The sequence below is a fragment of the Xenopus laevis genome, chromosome 9_10L (assembly GCF_017654675.1).
Source record: "Xenopus laevis strain J_2021 chromosome 9_10L, Xenopus_laevis_v10.1, whole genome shotgun sequence".
Lineage (NCBI taxonomy): Eukaryota > Metazoa > Chordata > Amphibia > Anura > Pipidae > Xenopus > Xenopus laevis.
In genome coordinates, this window is record NC_054387.1 from 74,265,655 (window position 1) to 74,287,183 (window position 21,529).

At 37.9% G+C, this 21,529-nt stretch overlaps 1 protein-coding gene across 2 annotated transcripts in view; it reads left to right on the top strand.

Moving 5' to 3' along the window:
* xirp2.L (xin actin binding repeat containing 2 L homeolog) overlaps positions 1 to 21,529 on the top strand; it is an 89,064-nt gene that overhangs the window by 41,476 nt on the left and 26,059 nt on the right. For both annotated transcript variants that reach the window (XM_018235875.2, XM_018235876.2), the window contains exons 2-3: positions 7,272 to 7,414; positions 18,184 to 18,315. In XM_018235875.2, the coding sequence (XP_018091364.1) occupies positions 7,272 to 7,414; positions 18,184 to 18,315 (275 nt within the window). The remainder of the gene's footprint in view (positions 1 to 7,271; positions 7,415 to 18,183; positions 18,316 to 21,529) is intronic.

Below are 21,529 nucleotides of genomic sequence, written 5' to 3' on the forward strand. Positions count from 1 at the left end.
TGAAAAACACAGGGACATGGTGTTTGTTGAAAATCCTCCTGAGTTTCTCTGACACTCCAGCTACATATGGGATGACTATGTTTCGCCTACTATGTGTCTCCGGGCGGTTATTTCTATTGGTGTTCCTGTTGGGCTTGGTTGCTGCTGTTTTGACAAAGGCCCAGTCTGGGTAGCCACACGCTTTCAAAGCTCCTCTGAGATGTTTTTGCTCTTTGTCTTTGGACTCTGTATCATTTCCCACACATTCCGCCCGGTGGTGCAGGGTTCGAATGACACCCAGTTTGTGTTCCAGTGGATGGTGGGAATCAAACAACAGATATTGATCCGTATGAGTGGGTTTCCTGTATACTTCCATCTTCAAGTTACCCCCCTCTTGGATACAGATCAAACAGTCCAAAAAAGCAAGTTTGTTCTCATGGACATTTTCCCTTGTGAACTTGATGTTATTGTCCACTGAGTTAATGTGTTCTGTGAAGGCCGCCACTTCATTGGATCTGATTTTAACCCAAGTATCATCCACATACCTGAACCAGTGAGTCGGTGTAGTTCCCTGGAAAGTAAGTAAGGCCCTCCTTTCCACTTCCTCCATGTACAGGTTTGCTACAATGGGAGAGACTGGAGAACCCATTGCACAGCCATCTTTCTGTCTATAAAAAAGGTTCTTGTACTTGAAGTATGTGGTGTTAAGGCACAAATCTAGCAACAAACACACTTGGTTGGGACTGAGCTTCGTTCTGCTGCTGAGGGTGTTATCATGTTGCAGTCGATTTCTTACAGTCTCAATCGCCTTAACACCACATACTTCAAGTACAAGAACCTTTTTTTTCAACACCTCTGTGAGTTTCTTCAGATGTCACCTCTTTGAAGAGTTACAATGTGCCATTGTAAATGGATTAGTGGAAGAGTTTATATGCCGAGAAATTCCCACACCAGTCAGTTGAACTGAAGAAGCTGCTCGGATGAGTAGTGAAACGTCTTCATTGATTACTCAGCAAGTCCAGTTGTTTTTAGATTGACCTATACTAGATATACTATGACCTGGATGAATGAAAATCTTCATAGTCATAATGCATGAATTACACTATATTATCTGCTTATTAACTCAAAAAGCAGTTACATATACCTTTATAATTGTCATCAATGCATATTGTTTCAATAATGGCTCTAAAAGCTTAAATCAAGATGACAACAGAAAATAATTGCAAGTGGGATGATGGACATCTGTGTTTATTTCAGATTTCAGCCCTGGCTGGTCCAACACTGTCACCGAATTTCCTGTCATAATTTGAGAACCTTTTTTCTATAAAAGCCACAGTTACCATAGAAACTCAATTAGCTGTCAAAAGCTCTGCAATATTTATTAAAAAAAATTATAGTAAAGTGTCTGATAAAGGATTAATGGAAGATCACAGTAAAGATTTAGAGCATGGGAAGAAACAGACCTAGGTTGTGATTCATATATAGAATCTTCAGGGTATTCAACTTTTGTCATGCTGTGGATTAACCCATTGCAATGTCAGGCCTATTACCCAGCTAAAAAAGGAGAAATGTGACCTCCAACATAAATTTTAAACATAATGCAAAATTGTTCACACTTTTGTGATTTATTTTATTTTTTTTGGTTTCATGACAGTAGTTTTTATACTACTAATATCACAGAGGTGACCCCCTACTTCTCTATCCAGGCAAGGCAAGAGAGAACTACAGAGTCTTAAGATACTGATGCCAAAAGTGTCTCCTGCAGCTTCCCTGCTCAGTTACAGTATATCGTTTTTATCACATTGAACAACAGTCAAACACTTCAATCAGCAGCTCTGTGAAAAAATATAAGGCACAAAATAAAAGATAATATGGGGAATTTCTTCAAATAGCACAATTAGTGCACACAGGTCAGTTTGTCATATTAGTAGTGTTAAACTACTAATATCATGAAAACAAAATGGAACACAAATTACTGTAAACTGCAAAAAGAGCACTCTGAGCAATTTTGCATTATGCTGTGTATGTGGGCAAATGTCAACTTTAAAGGACAGCAGAGGTTCTTAATTTTTTATATTAGCAGAGTAATGAGTGCTAATATGATGCAATATTTGAAGGGGTGGTTCACCTTTTCATTAACTTTTAGTATGATGTAGACATTAATTTTCAAGAAAATTTTGAACTTTTTTTTATTTTAAATCAGCAACCAGGCAGTGGTTTCAATGAGAGGCTGGAACATGCATAGGAAAGGTCTGAATAGAAATATAAATGATAATTAGAAAACTATAACATAAAAAATAAACACCAATTGAAAAGTTGCTAAGAATAGGACATTGTATAACATATTAAAACTTGATTTGAAGGTGAACATCCACCTCTTTAATGTAAACTGCAAATGTGTTTAGAAGAGCACTCTAAACAATTGCCATTATGCAGTTTTGGTGGTCATAGAGTATGTCTCCTTTAACGGCTATAAAATATTAAAATCTAAACTTTAGTCCCGCTACTGTTGGTTTTCATCTCCAGCATTATTAGTTTCTCAGGGGATTATTGGAGTATTTGAGCTTTAAGGTGTGATGGTTGACTATTATTATATTTGCCATTACTTAAAGAATTCTAAATAATATAGAAATGGGTTTGGATGCTGGAACCCATGACTAGTGATGAGCGTAATTTTTCACCAGGCACTTTACTTCAATGCATATTGCACATTTTTGTGGTTTTCCAACATTTTCACTCATCGCTTCCCATGACAGTTGTTACAGCAAAGATGAGATTCTAAAGAAGAAAACCACACTATGGGCAGTGATTTAGATGTTGGCATTAGGGGATACAGGATGCAGTGGGTATCTGTCATTCCAAAGGTAGAACATGCTCTTATGAGCAGTGCTCTTAATTTCTATTGCTTCCTTAGTAACATTTATTAGTTCATGTATTTCAAGTCCCCTGTTGTTATATTATTATTGCAAAGCTCCTTGTAACTTGTTGGATCTATATAAATAAATGATAATGATGATCAATATCACTGGAAAGGGCTGCCTAATGGGGAGCTGTCACACGGCACAGTTGCGTGATTAGAGCAGTAGCAAGAAGCGATACTATCTGTCAGCTACGTAACAACAGCGCTCCGTAATTAAAGCCTTGTATACTGCTGAACATGTGCAAACACTTGTGACCTTCTAATTGTTTAAAGGAAGATTCTGGTGTCATCTACAGCTATTTTCTGCTATCGCAATGTTCCCTTTTAATTAACAATGCCATTGCTAAAAGGGGTATTTCAATGTCTGTGCAAGAACTAAGGGAACCTTAATAAGACGAGAGACAACTGATGCAATTATATTTATCATATCATTGCAACTGAAATAAGTACAGATGTTTTTCCTTTTTAATACAAATGCATTGGAAATTGGACTTATAAGGCCTCGTTCATTTTTTCACAGAGGGGATTTTGCTGTATAGTTCTATAAAGCAGAAAAATTCTGTGAAACAATGAATTCACTCCAGTTACATAAAGCAGCCTTGTAATTCACATCTTTGACCTCTTGGCTTTGTTAAGTTGCCATGTCTAGAATTCTAATGGAGTGCCCATGTGGCATGAACAGCTCTAGGTTTCCCCCCACATTGATTTGGAAACAGAACAGAAGTTATTTTTGCATTTACTACTGGAGACTCCCATACTGCTTGGCAAAGCATTGCGCCAGCAACTGGAACAATAAAGGAAACTACTTCACATTAAAATCCTTAAAGGGGTTGTAAACGCAAATGAAATGCCATCCTACAGTGCCCCCTAGTTTTCTATAGAAGTTGCTAAAAACTTTATTATAAAATTCAACAATGAGAATTCTACTGATCAAAAACATCATTATAAATGCAAAAAAAAAATCAGAAATCATGCTGTCATCTTACACAGCAGATTCATTAAGGGTCGAATTTCGAAGTTAAAAATACTTCGAAATTCGACCCTCGAATTGAAATCCTTCGACTTCGAATATCGAAGGATTTAGCGCTAATCCTGCCATCGATCGATCGAAGGATTTTTATCCAACGATCGAAGGAAAATCCTTCGATCAAAAAATCACAGGCAAGCCTATGGGGACCTTCCCCATAGGCTAACATTGACTTCGGTAGGTTTTACCTGCCGAAGTAGGGGGTCGAAGTTTTTTTTAAAGGGAAAGTACTTTGACTATCGAATGGTCGAATAGTCGAACGATTTTTACTCCGATTCGTTCGATTTCGTTCGAATTCGAACGAATTTAACCAATTCGATGGTCGAAGTACCCAAAAAATACTTCGAAATTCGAAGTATTTTTCATTCGAATCCTTCACTCGAGCTTAGTGAATGGGCCCCTATTAGTGATAATTATGTCTTTTTTTTTTCTTCGTTATAAAACAGCTACAAACTATACGTGTTTTCTTTTCTATTTGCATCAAATAGAACTGCTCTTTGCATCTTGTCTTTATAATGGGATTATATGGTAGGAAGAGTAACAACGTTTCATCTAGTCTACTAAACCCTACCAGCCAACCAGCAGTTTAATTTACTGGTCTAGTTCTGTTTGTAAAATGAAAACAAATATTTAATTGGTTACTGAGGTTTAGCTGGTTCAGAGGAAACATCAATACTGTTTTATTGTTGGATCTAATTTCACTATTCTATCCCAGGCAACAGCATAGTAGCATAAAGAAATCTTTCAGATATAGTATAGACGGGGCAGTACAATTACATAGCTTTCTTGCAGTGTTGGGGTCTTGGGGGATGTATATATCGAGTTTGTTGGGGGTCTCAGGGCCATATTTAAAGATCCTGCACCCATAGGCCCCCACCACTACTCATACCCTACCCCCACTACTTTCACCAGACCCCCCTTGCTCACAAACCCGAACACCACCACCCCCCCTTTTCACCCATCTCGGCCACACATTTCTCTTACCTACCCTGATGGCTCTGCTGCTTCTGGCCAAGCGCATTCCATTCCATTGGGAACTGGGAGGGCGGGAGATTCAAGAAGCTGTCAAAATCTCCTGCCCAGTCCCCTGTAAAGATGCTGCCAGCGGCCCAACTTCTAAACTTTGCTGTCCTAGGCCCGGGCCTAGGGTTGCCACCTGTCCAGTTTTGACCATGACAGCCCGGTATTTTGAAAGGCTGTCCGGGTCAAAACTTCCTGGCCAGTTTTCCAAATAAGGAAAACTGGGCAGGATTCCCTTGCACCATAGCCCCGCCCCCCTGACATAACAGCCACTTTCATCTATGTCATAGCCCCACCACTGATGTCACAGCCCCATCCCCCTGCCTGGTCTCAGCCATACGGGAAGGTGGCAGTAGGGATTTGGGGGCGGTATATACACTGAGATTGTTGGGGGCAGTACATTCTATTTATGCCACTGTCTGCATCTCTTCATTTACTGTATACATAGGCCTGAAATTAAGTGCTGTACCACTGTGTGAGAGATTTTGTTTGAATAAATCACATCCACAAATCATAAAGACAACTTGGGCTGCTCCCTAGTGTTTTCATTCAGCAGCAAATTATAAGTCTTGAAGAGCAATATTGGCTAGATTTATTGTGCTCTTGTGATGAAATGTTCCTGTGTATGAAACAGTAACCCAGAAATAGATTTTTGCTTAGTTAGATTAAGAATTCTATTAACAAAAAAAAATATCTATGGGAGCCTGTGTCAGAAATTTAAAAATCTTATAGGGACACTAAACCCAACTTTAAAGCTGTCCCCCTAGCTCTTTATAGAAGTTGATTACACTTGGAAAACAAAAAATGTTATTGAACTATATTGCTGTAGGAAAACAACTCTGATGTTGCTGCAGCGCCCAGAATGCTGATAATATGTTAAAGTATGCTGTGATTTGATAAGCCCAGCAACAAATGAGTAAAAAAAAAAAGTATGTCGTTAAAAAGTGCAATCGAGTAAGGTTTAGTGACCCTTTAAGTACACTACTATAAGGGCAATGGCATATGGGGCCCTTTGTCACCACAGGAAAATCACGCTCCAGCAGGTGACAAAAGCCATGAAATACCTTGTTTTTATTAGCCTAATTGTAAATTGTTGCAGATAATGTCAGTCACATTACAGAACCACGTTTAAATGCACTGCTGGTGCATTTTCTTATGATTATTTGAAGTGACATCTTCATCTGGGATAACCCTTTGAACATAATAACCTTGTCTCTGTTGCTAAATTGCTTCATGCTAGACAACTATTTGGTGCTTCCAATCCCTATTTTTCAGACCAGGCAGTATGCCAACTATTGTAGACTCTGCCCCATATATATTCGCCCATCACTACTTATTTACACCAATGCCACATTTGTTTTACACTGGGCTCATGGCCTAGGACAGTAGAGGATCTTTGTCTTCATTTTGCTTCCTTGGACATTTTTAACAAAAAGTGGCCACTTCCAGCAATTTCACCTAGTTTTGCTAGGAAGAAAGAAACGCTAGAGATAATTCATTATGAAATGTTCTTGCCAACCTCACAGAGGGTTGGAGAGTGACCAATGGCGGGGCTCTGCCTTGGATGCCCTTGCCGCTCAGAACTGTGCTGCCTTATATTATAATATCTCAGTAATTTAGTAACATCTCCTCTATACATTCCTCCCCACAGTTGCCCCTAGCATTGTTTAAGGCGGTAAATACGGAGCTCCATTGGTGATCTGAGATGTAGTGCTTTCTGCAAGGCAGAGACACAGGGGTGTGACTACAGAGGAAGCAGACCCAGCAGGGTTGAAGGGGGCCCAGGAGTTAAGGGGGGCCAGTAAAGTCCTAAATAATGAGCCATTTCAATATATCTAAGTATAATAGGTCAACTTAACAATGTTTAGGGGCCCTAAATTAATTTTGTTGTGGTGCCCTGTAACATTTAGTTATGAAACTCCAAAGAGGCACAATAGTTAAAATACCTTCTGGTGTCCTCTCCTAATTATCTATTTAAAAAATGTAATACGTTTTGTGCTGAAAACCAAATGTCTGTGTTTTTTTCACCAATAATGCTGGTCATGCAAATGGGATTAACTTGCTCAGTGAAAATCTCAAACAAACAAAATATAACCACCCAAGTGGCCACTCAACAACAGAGGGCAAAACTTAAATAGCTTGTTTATGGAAAGGTAGATTTTTGGCCTACACTGTATTATAAGGGGGCGAGGAGCCTTGAACTTTGTTGGGCATAGAAATTGCGTTCCAGAAAACAACACAGTGTATAGTAATCCTTATGTAAAACCAAATCTAGATATGAATGTGTACTGATATGCTGCATTGTTTCCTTTTCATCTGCCATAGACTTTACTAAAAGAAGTCAGTCAGAAGATACTACCTGGAGTGGTAGTGAGCTTTTGGATCTACAGGAAACCCTACATTTGAGAGACAGAATGGCTATGTATCAGGCTGCTGCCTCTAGCCCAGTCCAGACCTCCGCTGCAAATGTAAGTAATTGGGATTGGATGTTAGCTATCTTAGGTGTCGTATATTACAATATGTATAGTGTCTTAACAACCTGGTTTTCAAGCCAATTTGTGAGGTCAATAACATTAACAATCAGAAATATTACAGGTATGGGACCTGTTATCCAGAGCCCTCAGGACTTGGGGTTTTCCAGGTAATGAATCTTTCCGTAACTTGGATTTTCATACCTTAAGTCTACTAGAAAATGATGTAAACATTAAATAAACCCAATAGGCTGGGTTTGCTTCCAATAAATTATATCTTAGTTTGGATCAAGTACAAAGTATTGTTTTATTATTGCAGAGAAAAGGGACATCATTTTTAAAACTTTGGATTATTTGGATAAAATGGAGTCTATGGGAGACGGCTTTTTGTAATTTGGAGCTTTCTGGAAACCGGTCTTTAGATAACGGATCCCTGTACTAGATTCCTTTATCTTAATAGTCCTGTTTATTTTTACATCATAATGCATCAAAATCCCTCGTAGTCTATGCATCCTACTCTAGTGTCATAACATGGATTCCTGAAACACAAAATAAATTACATTATAAATAGGCATGCATCTGGATTTGCATGCAACAAGCTCTTTTGTGGAATGTTTTGTTGTTTGTCCATCATAATATGGCGCTGTTGTTCCTTAGCTTCACAATAGCATATGCACTGCCCTTTCTTGTTTGAAAAGCTCCTTTTGACTATGCTACATCTTTCCATTATGCCATTTGTATGCTACCAATTTCTTCCACACACAACACTGGGGAGGGCTGTGATCCCATTGGGTCAGCTACTTTACAACTGCAATAGAACTGGCAATTAGTGTTAGTTGCAAATAATGTGTATATATTTAAACGCAAATACCTTTGTGCATCCCATTTAGAGGGGTGGTTCACCTTTACCTTAACTTTTAGTATGTTATAGAATGGCATGCACCTAGCAACTTTGCAATTGGTTTCATTAGTTATATTTTATAGTTGTAGACTATAATAGTGATTTCCACTTCTACATCTATCCAGCTTTCAAATGGGGGTCACTGATCCTGACAACAAAAACTATTGCTCTGCGAGCTTAAAATTGTATTATTATTATTATTGTTAATTTGTGTTTTTATTAATACCCTCTCCTATTCATATTTCAGCCTCTCATTAAAATCACTGACTGATTGCCAAGGTAAACAAGACCTTAGCAATCAGATAGCTGTTTAAATTCCAAACTGGAGATCTGTTGAACAAAAAAAACACTAGGGGCCGATTCACTAAGCTCGAGTGAAGGATTCGAATGAAAAAAATTCGAATTTCGAAGTATTTTTTTGGTACTTCGACCATCGAATTGGTTAAATTCGTTCGAATTCGAACGAAATCGAACGAATCGAAGTAAAAATCGTTCGACTATTCGACCATTCGATAGTCGAAGTACTTTCTTTTTAAAAAAAACTTCGACCCCCTACTTCGGCAGGTAAAACCTACCGAAGTCAATGTTAGCCTATGGGGAAGGTCCCCATAGGCTTGCCTGTGATTTTTTGATCGAAGGATTTTCCTTCGATCGTTGGATTAAAATCCTTCGAATCGTTCGATTCGAAGGATTTAATCGTTCGATCGAACGAAAAATCCTTCGATCGATCGATCGAAGGATTAGCGCTAAATCCTTCGACTTCGATATTCGAAGTCGAAGGATTTCAATTCGAGGGTCGAATTTCGAAGTATTTTTAACTTCGAAATTCGACTCTTAATGAATCTGCCCCTAAAATAAAAAATTAAGGGGTAAATTTATCAAAGAGTGAAGTTTCGCCACTAGAGGGAAATTTCGCAGCTCTCAATTAATTTCTATGGGATTTTGAAAGGCGTATTTATCAATGGGTGAAAGTGAACGTTCACCCTTTGATAAATACGCCTATAAAAATCCCATAGAAATGAATGGAGAGTGGCGGAATTTCACTCTAGTGGCGGAACTTCACTATTAACTTCAATCTTTGATAAATATACCCCTATAAAACAATTGCAAACTGTCTCAGAATATCAAGGCCTACATCATACTAAAAGTGAATTCAAAGGTGAACAACCCCTGTAAATGGTTTCAGTGTTTGTGCTTATGTTAATAAATGTGTTCCCATGTTGCTTTAATATAAAAATATTTATGTAAATGTTGGTTTCTGAATGTTAGTATCTCTTTCGGAATATATCATTTTTAAAATCTTCAATTGTGCAACCCCCCTCATTTCTTTCTTTACACTCTGAATCCATTAGGAGAAGCTTAATCCACATAGAAAATGAAGGAGGCAAGCCATGACTCACTCTGTTAAACCAATTATGATTAGTGCAATAAACTGAGTGTTGAGCTATTGGCAACTTTATGGACAGCAGATAATAAAGTCATAAGAAAAAAAGTAATTTTCTTTCCTTAATGAGCAGCGGGAATGAAAAGAAATACGGCCAAAAGAAAAGTGATGTGATAAATTTATTTTCCAATTCATTCAGAATATATACCTGCAGTACAATGCTGCATTCGCTGTTTAGAGTAGCAGCCTGAGCACAGTCAGGCAAATGCATACACTTGTATAATGTACTTCATCCATTACATTTAAAAATCCACTTGCTTCAAGTTGTGCAGTTACTAAAATAAAAATTAGGATCCTTGCAGACCATAGTCAGACTTCTGCTCTGTAATGTGCCACAGATGGGACTGCCTCTGTTGTGTAGTTTGTGATCTCAGCTCAGCTCGGACTAGAAGATGTATTGTCTATGTTGGGTCAATATTATATAACAGAATGAAACAAACAAAAAGTAGGGTATAAGAGTAGAAATCAGTAAGAAGATGAATACATAACATAGGCTTAGGGGCAAATTTACTTAAGGTCGAATATCGAGGGTTAATTAACCCTCGATAGAAGCAGTGTAGCAAAAATATATCTGAGAAGAATAAATGGACCTGGAAGAGGTGGGAGAGTGTGCAATCTATGTTCATGACTGAGAACTTTCACGGACTGTAGGGAATGGACGGGTGTTTGGGTCAGAAATGAAGAATTCAAGTGAGATCAGATGTACAAATGAAGCAGAAAGAAAACAGTAGAAGGAATGATAGGGAGTGGAACACTGAGGAGAGAAGGTAGAAAAGGGCATAAAATATGGGGGGATCACAAATTATTTGCAAACAGGTTATCTTGATTAGGGATGTAGCGAACCGCCGCCGATGTGTTCGCGAACGCCGTTCGCGAACACCGGCAAAATTTGCGAACAGTTCGCGAACTGTTCGCGAGCTTCGAACATCCGAAAATCGTTCGATTCGAACGATCGAAGGATTTTAATCGTTCGATCGAACGATTTTCGTTCGAATCGAACGAAAATCGTTCGATTTTAGCGATCGAATGGGCGACCGATTTTGACGCGAACGCCTATTGGCGAACGTCGCGCGACGTTCGCGAACTTGCGGCGGCCGCGAACAGTCGAAGTTCGCGCGAACTAGTTCGCCGGCGAACAGTTCGCTACATCCCTAATCTTGATTATCTATATCTTAATCTTACTTGTGTATTATAGTAACATAGTAACATAGTAACATAGTAACATAGTAAGTAAGGTTGAAAAAAGACACATGTCCAATGAGTTCAACCTTTTTATTTTTCTTTTTATTAACTACCTATCTGCCAGTTGATCCAGAGGAAGGCAAAAAAAAAACAATCTGAAGCCTCTCCAATTTGCCTCAGAGGGGGAAAAATTCCTTCCTGACTACAAAATGGCAATCGGACTTGTCCCTGGATCAACTTGGACTATGAGCTATCTCCCATAACCCTGTATTCCCTCACTTGCTAAAAAGCCATCCAACCCCTTCTTAAAGCTATCTAATGTATCAGCTTGTACAACTGATTCAGGGAGAGAATTCCACATCTTTACGGCTCTCACTGTAAAAAACCCCTTCCGAATATTTAGGCGGAACCTCTTTTGTTCTTATCGGAATGGGTGACCTTGTGTCAGCTGTTAAGACCTTCTGGTAAATAAAGCTTTAGAGAGATTATAATATGATCCCCTTATATATTTATACATAGTTATCATATCACCCCTTAAGCGCCTCTTCTCCAGCGTGAACATCCCCAATTTGGCCAGCGTGAACATCCCCAATTTTGCCAATACCTTTTACCAGCTTATTTGCCCTTCTCTGTACCCTTTCTAATACAAAATGTCCTGTTTGAGTGATGGAGATCAAAACTGTATGGCATATTCTAGATGGGGCCTTATAAGTGCTCTATACAGTGGAAGAATGACCCCTTCCTCCCTCGACTCTATGCCCCTTTTAATACAGCTCAAGACCTTATACAGTGGAAGAATGACCCCCTCCTCCCTCGACTCTATGCCCCTTTTAATACAGCTCAAGACCTTATCTGCAAACACTGATACATTACTTACAACACCCTCCCCTAAGTCATTAATGAACAAGTTAAATAAAAGTGGACCCAATACTGAGCCCTGGGGGACCCCACTAAGAACCTTACTCCAAGTAGAGAATGTCCCATTAACAACCACCCTCTGTACCCAATCCTGTAGCCAGTTTCCTATCCACGTGCAAACGACTTCATTAAGCCCAACAGACCTTAGTTTAGAAAGCAGTCGTTTGTGGGGCACAGTATCAAACGCTTTGGCAAAATCCAAATAGATCACATCTACTGCCCCCCCCCCACTGTCCAGAATCTTACTTACCACATCATAAAATGCAATCAAATTTGTCTGACATGACCTATCCTTCATAAAGCCATGCTGATTGTTGCTCATAATGCCATTCATTAGGACAAAATTTTGAATGTGATCCCTTAACAAGCCTTCAAAAAATTTGCACACCACAGATGTCAAGCTTACTGGCCTATAAATGCCAGGCTGAGATCGTAATCCCTTTTTAAATATTGGAATAACATCAGCTTTTCTCCAATCCATAGGCACCATACCAGATGACAGTGAATCTGAGAAAATCAGAAATAAGTTCTGGTCTAAAACTGAACTAAACTCTCTTAGAACCCGGGGGTGTATGCCATCAGGCCCTGGAGCCTTGTTTACATTAATTTGTATTAGAGCTTTATGAATCGTATCCTGAGTCAGCCACTGACTAGATTGAGCTGAACCATTCGTGCAGTTATTAAGTGAGCCTGTGAACCCAGACTCCTCTATTGTATACACTGAAGAAAAGAACTGATTTAACACATTTGCCTTTTCTGTATTTGTTACAACAATACTGGTACCATTATTTAATGGAGCAACTCTCTCAACCTGCATCTTTTTACTATTAATATATTTAAAAAACTTTTTAGGGTTAGTTTTCACCTCCACCGCAATTAACTCTTCATTTCTTTTCTTAGCCTTCCGGATTGCTGATTTACAACATTTATTATAGTGTTTATATTCATTAAATGCAGCTTCTGTCCCTACAGATTTGTAGTTTTTAAATGCCTTTCTCTTCTTTCCCATTAACTTCTTTACTTCTGTATTTAGCCACACAGGATGATTCTTAGAGCTTCTACGTTTAGTCCTTAAGGGAATAAATTGAGAACAGTAATAATTTAATATCATTTTAAATGAAAACCATTTCTGTTCTATGTTTTTAGCTGAAAACTTATTGCTCCAATCAATGCTCTGTAGGGCAGCCCTCAAGGCACTAAAATTAGCTTTTCCAAAATTCATGGTTTTTGTTGCCCCAGTATATTTTTGTTTTTTGCACCAGACATTAAATGATAGAACATTATGGTCACTATTACCCAGGGGTTCAATGACTTACACATTTGCTATAAGTTCTGGGTCATTTGAGATCACTAAATCAAGAATAGCATTTTTTCTGGTAGGCTCCTCAACAACCTGTGCTAAAAAACTGTCGTGCAATAAGTTTATAAACTTGTTCCCATTAACTGATCTAGCAGTACCGTTGCTCCAGTCAATATCTGGGTAATTAAAATCCCCCATTATCATTACTTTACCTAAACTAGCAGCTTTTTCGATTTGCATTAGGAGCTTTGTCTCTTCCTCCTCACTTACATTAGGGGGTCTATAGCATACGCCTACAATTAATTTGCTGGATTCTTTACAATTGGTGAAGATCTCCACCCATACGACTTCTGCCCCCTCATTTTGTAACATAACCTCCTCCTTTATATGAGCTTTTAAATCCTGCCTAACATACAGACATACCCCTCCTCCTTTTCTATTGCCTCTGTCCCTCCGAAACAAAGTATAGCCACTGATATTTACTGCCCAGTCATGCGACTCATTCAGCCATGTTTCGGCCACACCAATCACATCATATTTTCCTTCCAACACCAGCAGCTCCAGCTCTCCCATTTTACCAGTCAGACTTCTTGCATTTGTAAACATACATGTAATACTGGTATCATATTGAACATATGACATGTGGTCCTCCCTATCCTTAACAGTATCCCCAGCCAAATCTACTCCCCCATTTTCCCTTTCTTTGCCCACTATCTCATCTAACCTGTCTTCCACTGAATCTTTTACTGAACCCTCCCCCCCACACCTAGTTTAAAATCTCCTCCAACCGTCTAGCCATCTTCTCTCCCAAAACAGCTGCCCCATCATCATTGATGTGCAGCCCATCCCTAGCAAAGAGCCTGTAGCCGACTGAGATATCAGCCCAGATCTCCAAAAACCCAAAATCCTCCTCCATAGCACCATCTTGTTTATATAAAATTAATTTTAACAAGTGCAATTAAGTCATTTAATATGCCATCAATGTTGCAAGGGCAACAGTAGCTCTAATGAGACATTTTCAGAATGGCTGGATAAGACATGACTTCTTTGTTTATAAAAGAACGACTGGCTGGCCATCAACATGATTTCCCTGCTCAGGCAGCTCTGGGAACCCAAAAGACTTTTCCTTTCATTGTTATGATTTGAGGCATGCAGCTGTTCCAGAAATCCACTGTCAAGAATGATACTATATTAAAAGATCTAACCAGGGACATTTGAAGCTTTCATGTGTTACAGAATACAATAAGGGGCCGATTCACTAAGCTCGAGTGAAGGATTCGAATGAAAAAAATTCGAATTTCGAAGTTTTTTTTGGGTACTTCGACCATCGAATTGGTTAAATTCATTCGAATTCGAACGAAATCGAACGAATCGAACGAAAAATCGTTCGACTATTCGACCATTCGATAGTCGAAGTACTTTCCCTTTAAAAAAAACTTCGACCCCCTACTTCGGCAGGTAAAACCTACCGAAGTCAATGTTAGCCTATGGGGAAGGTCCCCATAGGCTTGCCTGTGATTTTTTGATCGAAGGATTTTCCTTCGATCGTTGGATTAAAATCCTTCGAATCGTTCGATTCGAAGGATTTAATCGTTCGATCGAACGAAAAATCCTTCGATCGATCGATCGCAGGATTAGCGCTAAATCCTTCGACTTCGATATTCGAAGTCGAAGGATTTCAATTCGAGGGTCGAATTTCGAAGTATTTTTAACTTCGAAATTCGACCCTTAATGAATCTGCCCCTAAGTGACTTAATATTTAGTTTCCTTTTTTTTTTCAGACAATAATAATAATAATGCCAGATTACAGAATTTATTTGAATGGTGTACAAACATGATTGAAGAACTTTAATTTACGGGAAAATCTGTTATTAGTTTTCATTGTCCTTCTAGTCAGTTATTAATGTACAAAATAGATTGGGCATCACCAAGATAACTACATCTATAAATCAGTTGCACCAATGAGTAACCTTGCATTTATCAAAATTAAACCTCATTTTCCAGTTTGCAGTCCAGTTTTCCAATTTAGTCAAATCACTCTGCAATGTGGCATCCTGCATGGGTAAAAGGAGGTTCATATATTGTATATCTCTTTGGCTTAGGAAAGTACCAAGAAGCATGGTCCTTATTATAGTCACGCAGTGTAGCAGCACCAAACATTTTGGAATACTGAACTGGATTTTGCGCTCTCCCACTCAACCCAACATATTGGGGAAAAGATACTGTAATGATGGTTTAATGGATCAGTTGGTGCTCAGTTTGTAAATTAAACCCTATGACATCAGTGGGGTGTATTACGCCTCTGTTTAGGAAAATTACTATAGATGATATTTCTAATATATCCTAATGTCTGTGTTTTAAAAAATTTTTTTTATACAGGTTCACTTTGCTTTTAGATGTAGATTCACTTAAGTGTTCTGCTAAATATGGGATCAGCTCCTCCCTTCCACCATACAGCACATAGACTGATCATCACTTGCTTGCGTCAGTTTGTAATTAGTACTGCTATTTAAAGCAGTTAATGTACCCAGATTAGCAATGTTTCCTTTATTTAATTAAAATCGCTGATCTGTGTCTACTTTAATAGCAACACCTACTGCATATAATAATGACTAAATATAATAAAAACTGAATAAAAAAAAACTCTAACCATGAGATATATATAGGATTTTATTTCACATAAAAAAAACAGCTCACACAATTTTGTTGAGATGTTTTTTCCTGTTGTTGCATTGCATATAATACCTCTATGTTTTGCCATCTCCCATGAGGAAGAGTGCCAGACTGGCCGAGCTTGTGCTCTGTGTTAGTGTACTGGGTGCTCAGCTTTGTGCAACTGACACTGCGATGCAGTGATGGTCTATACTTCTGCCCCCACAATGCTTATTTAATCCTATGTTGCCATGTTTCTGTCCCAGTTGTTGTGTTCCAACTCCCCCTCTGGATTGGGAGAGTTACTGTAATAATAAATAAAGAGTTTATCATCCAGTAATTATGCCATCACTACCTCATAATAAAAGGATGGCACTTCAAAAAAACATATTGTCCAATTGGGCACTCTTATGATTACTAAATTCTTACCACAATGAATAAGTTTACTATATGATAAGTGAAAGTATACATATCAATCAAAAAACACAACTATAAATAAAATGACTTTAGAGTCAAGTGGTAGCCAAAGCAATTGCTCCATAACCCTATATCCCTATACTACCATCCCCCTGAGAAATGGCATCATAAACAGGAAAACATTCCCAGAATCCATACTGGAGATTGTTATTATCACTGAACAATCATGTTTATCCGGTGATATAGTGTACAGGGAGGTCCCCATTAGTGGAATAAATCCAAATATTAATAGCTGGTAGTAAAATCACCACCAGTTTCAATAGCATAAAAAACTGAAAGGTACTCTGGTAGCAATAAAGAAAATAAAATCAGTCTTAGTGGGAATTATAGTTAGGTGGATCTCACCATATTGCAGCCAGTGGGGCTTGGATTGCCAAGTGACCTCACAGCCACAGTACGATCTTTATGCTACTGCTTTCCCCACTGCCTTCTGTCATTATGAAGCATCTGGCACCTCACACGTGCCAGTTCACATCTGAATGGTTAAAAGAAAAATGATTTATGATTGGAGTGTGGACAATATACATGCCATTCTGACAGACAGAGCTTTATTAAACTCTCAAGGAGTACTGTCACGTTTTAAGCCTGGTGTCTCCTACAGGACGGGAAATTAAAAGTGGTGCAGTATATCTCTAAAAAAACCCCTACTTATCAATCAGGAGGTTGGGAATTGTCTTATAATTGCCAATAATTTTATCCAGCGTCTTATAAACGATTACACCACCTTCCCTTACCTCAACACTGGGAGGCAGAGTTGCATAAACTCCATCAGGGGAATGTAATAAAAGTCGCAAAGAGCAAAACAATTCGCACCAATAAGACTAAAAATCCACATCTCGCAATGTAATATTGTTCCTTAAACTGTTATTGCATTGCGAATTTTAATTGCGCACTCATAAGAAGTGCTTGAAGGTGTCGTAATCTTTTGGAGCAAACATAACGACTTTTTCAGTAAGAAGTTTTATTACATTGACTGCGCATTGGCGCAAACTATAAAATTCGCAAAAGATCTTTCACTGTCGGAAGTGGTCGCTAAACAGTTTCCGGGCTCGCAAAAGCTATATTAAATTCGCACAAAGCAAAATTTGTTCGCACAAAGGCATAACTTTTCGCATTGCGAATAGTTTTTCCGTTAGCGATTTTTATTACAGTCCCCCGCATATCTTTTTCTATCCCTTCCTACATATCATACTATAGAAAACTCTTCCAAACTAGCCCATAGCTGTTCCTCAGACTATAGTACTAACTATATCAGACACAAACCCTACAGAGTAGCAGGATACCATTATTTAAAGGAAAGTGTTCCCTAGAATATATTACAATTGTGAAAGGTTAGAAAATATGAAAAATGTCCTATGCTGCAGACCTGAATATGTTTATTTTTTAATCTCAGCCTTGTGAAGAAATTGTGAAGCCGTAGGCTTTTTATTCATTACTTCTCACTGTACTTTCAGGACCACACTGCTTTTTTTGGAAGGAACACAAAATTAGATCAAAATGCTATGAAAAATGTAAATGAGTTGTCAGCATGACATTGTGAAAGGCAATGCAGATCAACTGTCAAAACTAATATGTGTAACCTACCAATATGCCCCTCCACTCCCTTCCTGCTGACAGGCTGTCTATTCCAGGAGTAATCACATGGTCATTCTATTAGGTTAGATTACGTAGAATGTTTTCGGGAAGCAGGTTTCATGCTTTAGAAAATAACCAGTAGAAAGTATTCTTGGTGTGTATAGGACATCTTGGAGGCACCACAAGTACTGCAACTAAAAAATAAAAAGGGATTAAGTACTTCATATTATACAGACACTAGTTCTGCCTCTTAAAAAAGAGAACATGAGTAATTTAATAGACATTAATAAATAGCAATATTGATTTTATTCTGCAAGGTGACAGAAGATTCAGAAGCCTGCATGGTGCCTGGTGGACTGGCGAGCATGAAGAAACACTTTGAAAAGTCTGAGGTTGCATCTTCGCAAAGAGCTGTTACTCAGTATCAGTATCAGCAGAAATCAGTACAGGTGAGGATATGGTTTGCATTCAGTTGGGGGTACAAGGGGTATTGGAGTCAGGGGTCTCATGGCAAAGGAGGCCCCCAACAGAAGTGCAATTTGCATGTCATGAAAGGTGCAGGGTTTAGGTGGAACACAGGCATGGTCAGAAGTTTGTGAGACTTTTTTTCACCCTTCGGTCATGTTCTACTTGTTGAAAGGCTCCTTCTCTCAGGAGCCTAAAAATAATTGGGGATCTCTGGGGGAGAGGGCCTTGCTAACTCAGTAGTATGGAGCCACATGATTCCTGGTGGTGACCATGTTGCACGCTTCTTGTTTCTCTGATATTATAATACATTTTTGTATTACTAGTAGCAATAGTAGGAGCAATAGTTACTGATCTTCAGATTCAAAATCTTGTAAAGTATGAGAGTCCTAGTTGTACCCTTTTTGGAATTTGACAATTAGAAATTCTAAACAGCTCTGAAATGTAAAAAATTGGTTTGAGCTATTCACGGGTTAAGCTGCCCTTTAGACTATTTAGATATTAGCAGTAGACTAACAGTGTTTTGAACTTAAGGGTGATTTCATGGAGACTGAAGATGGCCTGCTAGCAGATACCCTTTTATATAAATGGTTAATGCATTGCCTATGAAAGCAAATACTGTATTACTAGCCTTGCAGTGCAGTATCCTAATTGAACAATTAGTGGTTAGTAGAAAGACCATTACATATGTAGTTAAAATATCATTAATGTCTAATTCGAAAGTAAATCCTAAAAGTCACAATAAGTAAAAAGGGGACTTTCTTCTTCATGCAATTTGTGAAGTCTTCCTCACACCTATTGAGATCCATAGTTAAATTCAATGAAAGGGTATTTTTTTGTTTAGAATTGATAAACCTACAGCTTAGCTGCAAGGTTCATTCAATAATTCAAGTCAATGTCAATTTTCAGTCAATTACACTACAATCAGCAGCTTAGGAGTATATTGAGTAACCCCCCATGCGAAATGTCATATGAAAAGTCTTTCTTTCTTTCTTTCTTTCTTTCTTTCTTTCTTTCTTTCTTTCTTTCTTTCTTTCTTTCTTTCTTTCTTTCTTTCTTTCTTTTTCTTTCTTTCTTTCTTTCTTTTTCTTTCTTTCTTTTTCTTTCTTTTTCTTTCTTTCTTTCTTTTTCTTTCTTTCTTTCTTTTCCTTTAATTTCTGTCAATGGGCATGCAATGACTCAAACATAGTAAAATAGGATGTGCTTAGAGAAGCCATGTTGGACATAAAATGGTGCAAGTCTACAATATGCCCTAATATTGCTAAATAAGGAAGGTTGTCTACAACAAAAAAGGTATTGATATTACATAAGCATATGGCTCAGCAGGCTTTGTTGCACTTTATTAGAAAACAGAAATGTTAGGGGTTTGTGTTGATTCCAAGTACAAAGTCCTCTCCATGAACGTATATAATATTTTAAATGTAATCATACCCATAAACCTATACATCTGCAGTTTGCTGCTGCATACTACAATTTCCAGTAAAGTGTTAGAGTCTGACACCATGTATGCAAGAGCATCTCTTGGTGTAAGATAAGAATAAGGCAGGTGATGTATCCTTTTGTTTGGTTTATTTGGTTACAGTGTTATAATACACAAGAGCAATGGATATCCTGTACATGGACTCATGGCTCACTTAAACGTGTGTATTAAAATAAATTATGTACCCCCTATTTTAAGGTATACTGTATGTCCCTTTTGCATCTATAATGAAGTTTTTAGTCAATAGAAATCTTATTGGTGAATTGTTTTCCATGTGTAATTGAGTATTTTGTCAAATTCTGTAGACAGCTAGAGAGGTTTAGAGCCAATCCACTTTGGTGGAGAGGAAGTTTTTATTTTATTGCAGTAATACTCACCATTTTGGCACTGCCTAGAATGTGACTTCCGTACCAAGCAAGTAATTATAGTCATCAAACTGAGAAATGTGTGAATCTATTGTTTTTTTTATCTGCATCAGTTCAAATCACACAATTCACAAATGTTTGACGAGTGCTAACACGAGCTGACCGTAAATTAGGGGCAAGAGAAATTGGAGATTTTCCAAACATCAGGTACAATGCTGAGTCCATCACACAGTTTCTCTACTGTGCAGAATATTTAATCAGAATCCCTATAGAGATTTCCTATACAAATCAAAACAGATGCTACAGAGAGAGGCATAATGTAGCCTGCAAGCCTTATTTCAGCTAAGAGCTTTTTGCAGTTCATTACTTCATTATCATACATCTCAGTAAATTGTTGCAAGAGGTAATGATTTTTGGAATATATGAATAGTCCTATAATAAAGCTCATCATGCCATGTACTGTATATAGTGCACATAATGAAAAACTGTAATTGCTCTGTAAAGAGATGCATTTATGATAATACAAGCTATCTGACAGCCAGTAACATTAACATTCTTATGGAGCTGTGTAAATGTGAATAAAGAGTGAAATTCTAGGAATAATACAAAAGTAAAAGTCAAACTCAGGTCAATTATTCCCTGAAGTTGATTAGTGGAAAAATATGTTGGAGCTTAGATGTTTGCAATATGTTTATTGGGACTGTTTTTTTGTAAGAAGAAAGACATACCTCAAATATAGTGGTTAAGTCAAAGTTTTAAAAGTTTTATTGAAAAGGTCATGTGAAAAGTTTATTGTTGTGAAGTATATCTAATTTCCCCAAATGAAGTGCATAATCCCAGTACTTATATGTAGATTACTTGTCCCACTCATTGGCAGTACACTACTGGTCAAGACTTAAAGAAATTTATAGATGGATTGTTATGGATCTCCCTCTAAACCTTCCATGGGCTTTACTCACCCTTTAATTAAGTGCATGAAATCTGATTACTTTGTAAAGGTAGGAGGTCCAAGCAAATACTAATCCTATTAGGTCAGAACTAATTTTTTGTTGCAAATATTTTTTTTATATTTTTTATATATTTTTTGTTTGTCATTTTAGTAGCAAACTACATTAAAGTCTATTGGCGTTCTTTTTGTGGCACCTTGTTTCTGCTTTGGGACTACCAATAATAATTGGGACGGAAAAATCCCATGCATTTTCTTCTCAGTATACTGCTACACCCATGTCCTACATTGTTAGAGAACCTCATATCCTCTATGCTACAACTGTTTTTCAACAGAAGAAAAGGCTCCCATGTTGCCAATTTCTTAAAAACATGTCTGTTATTTTTTTACATTACCTCTGATTGACT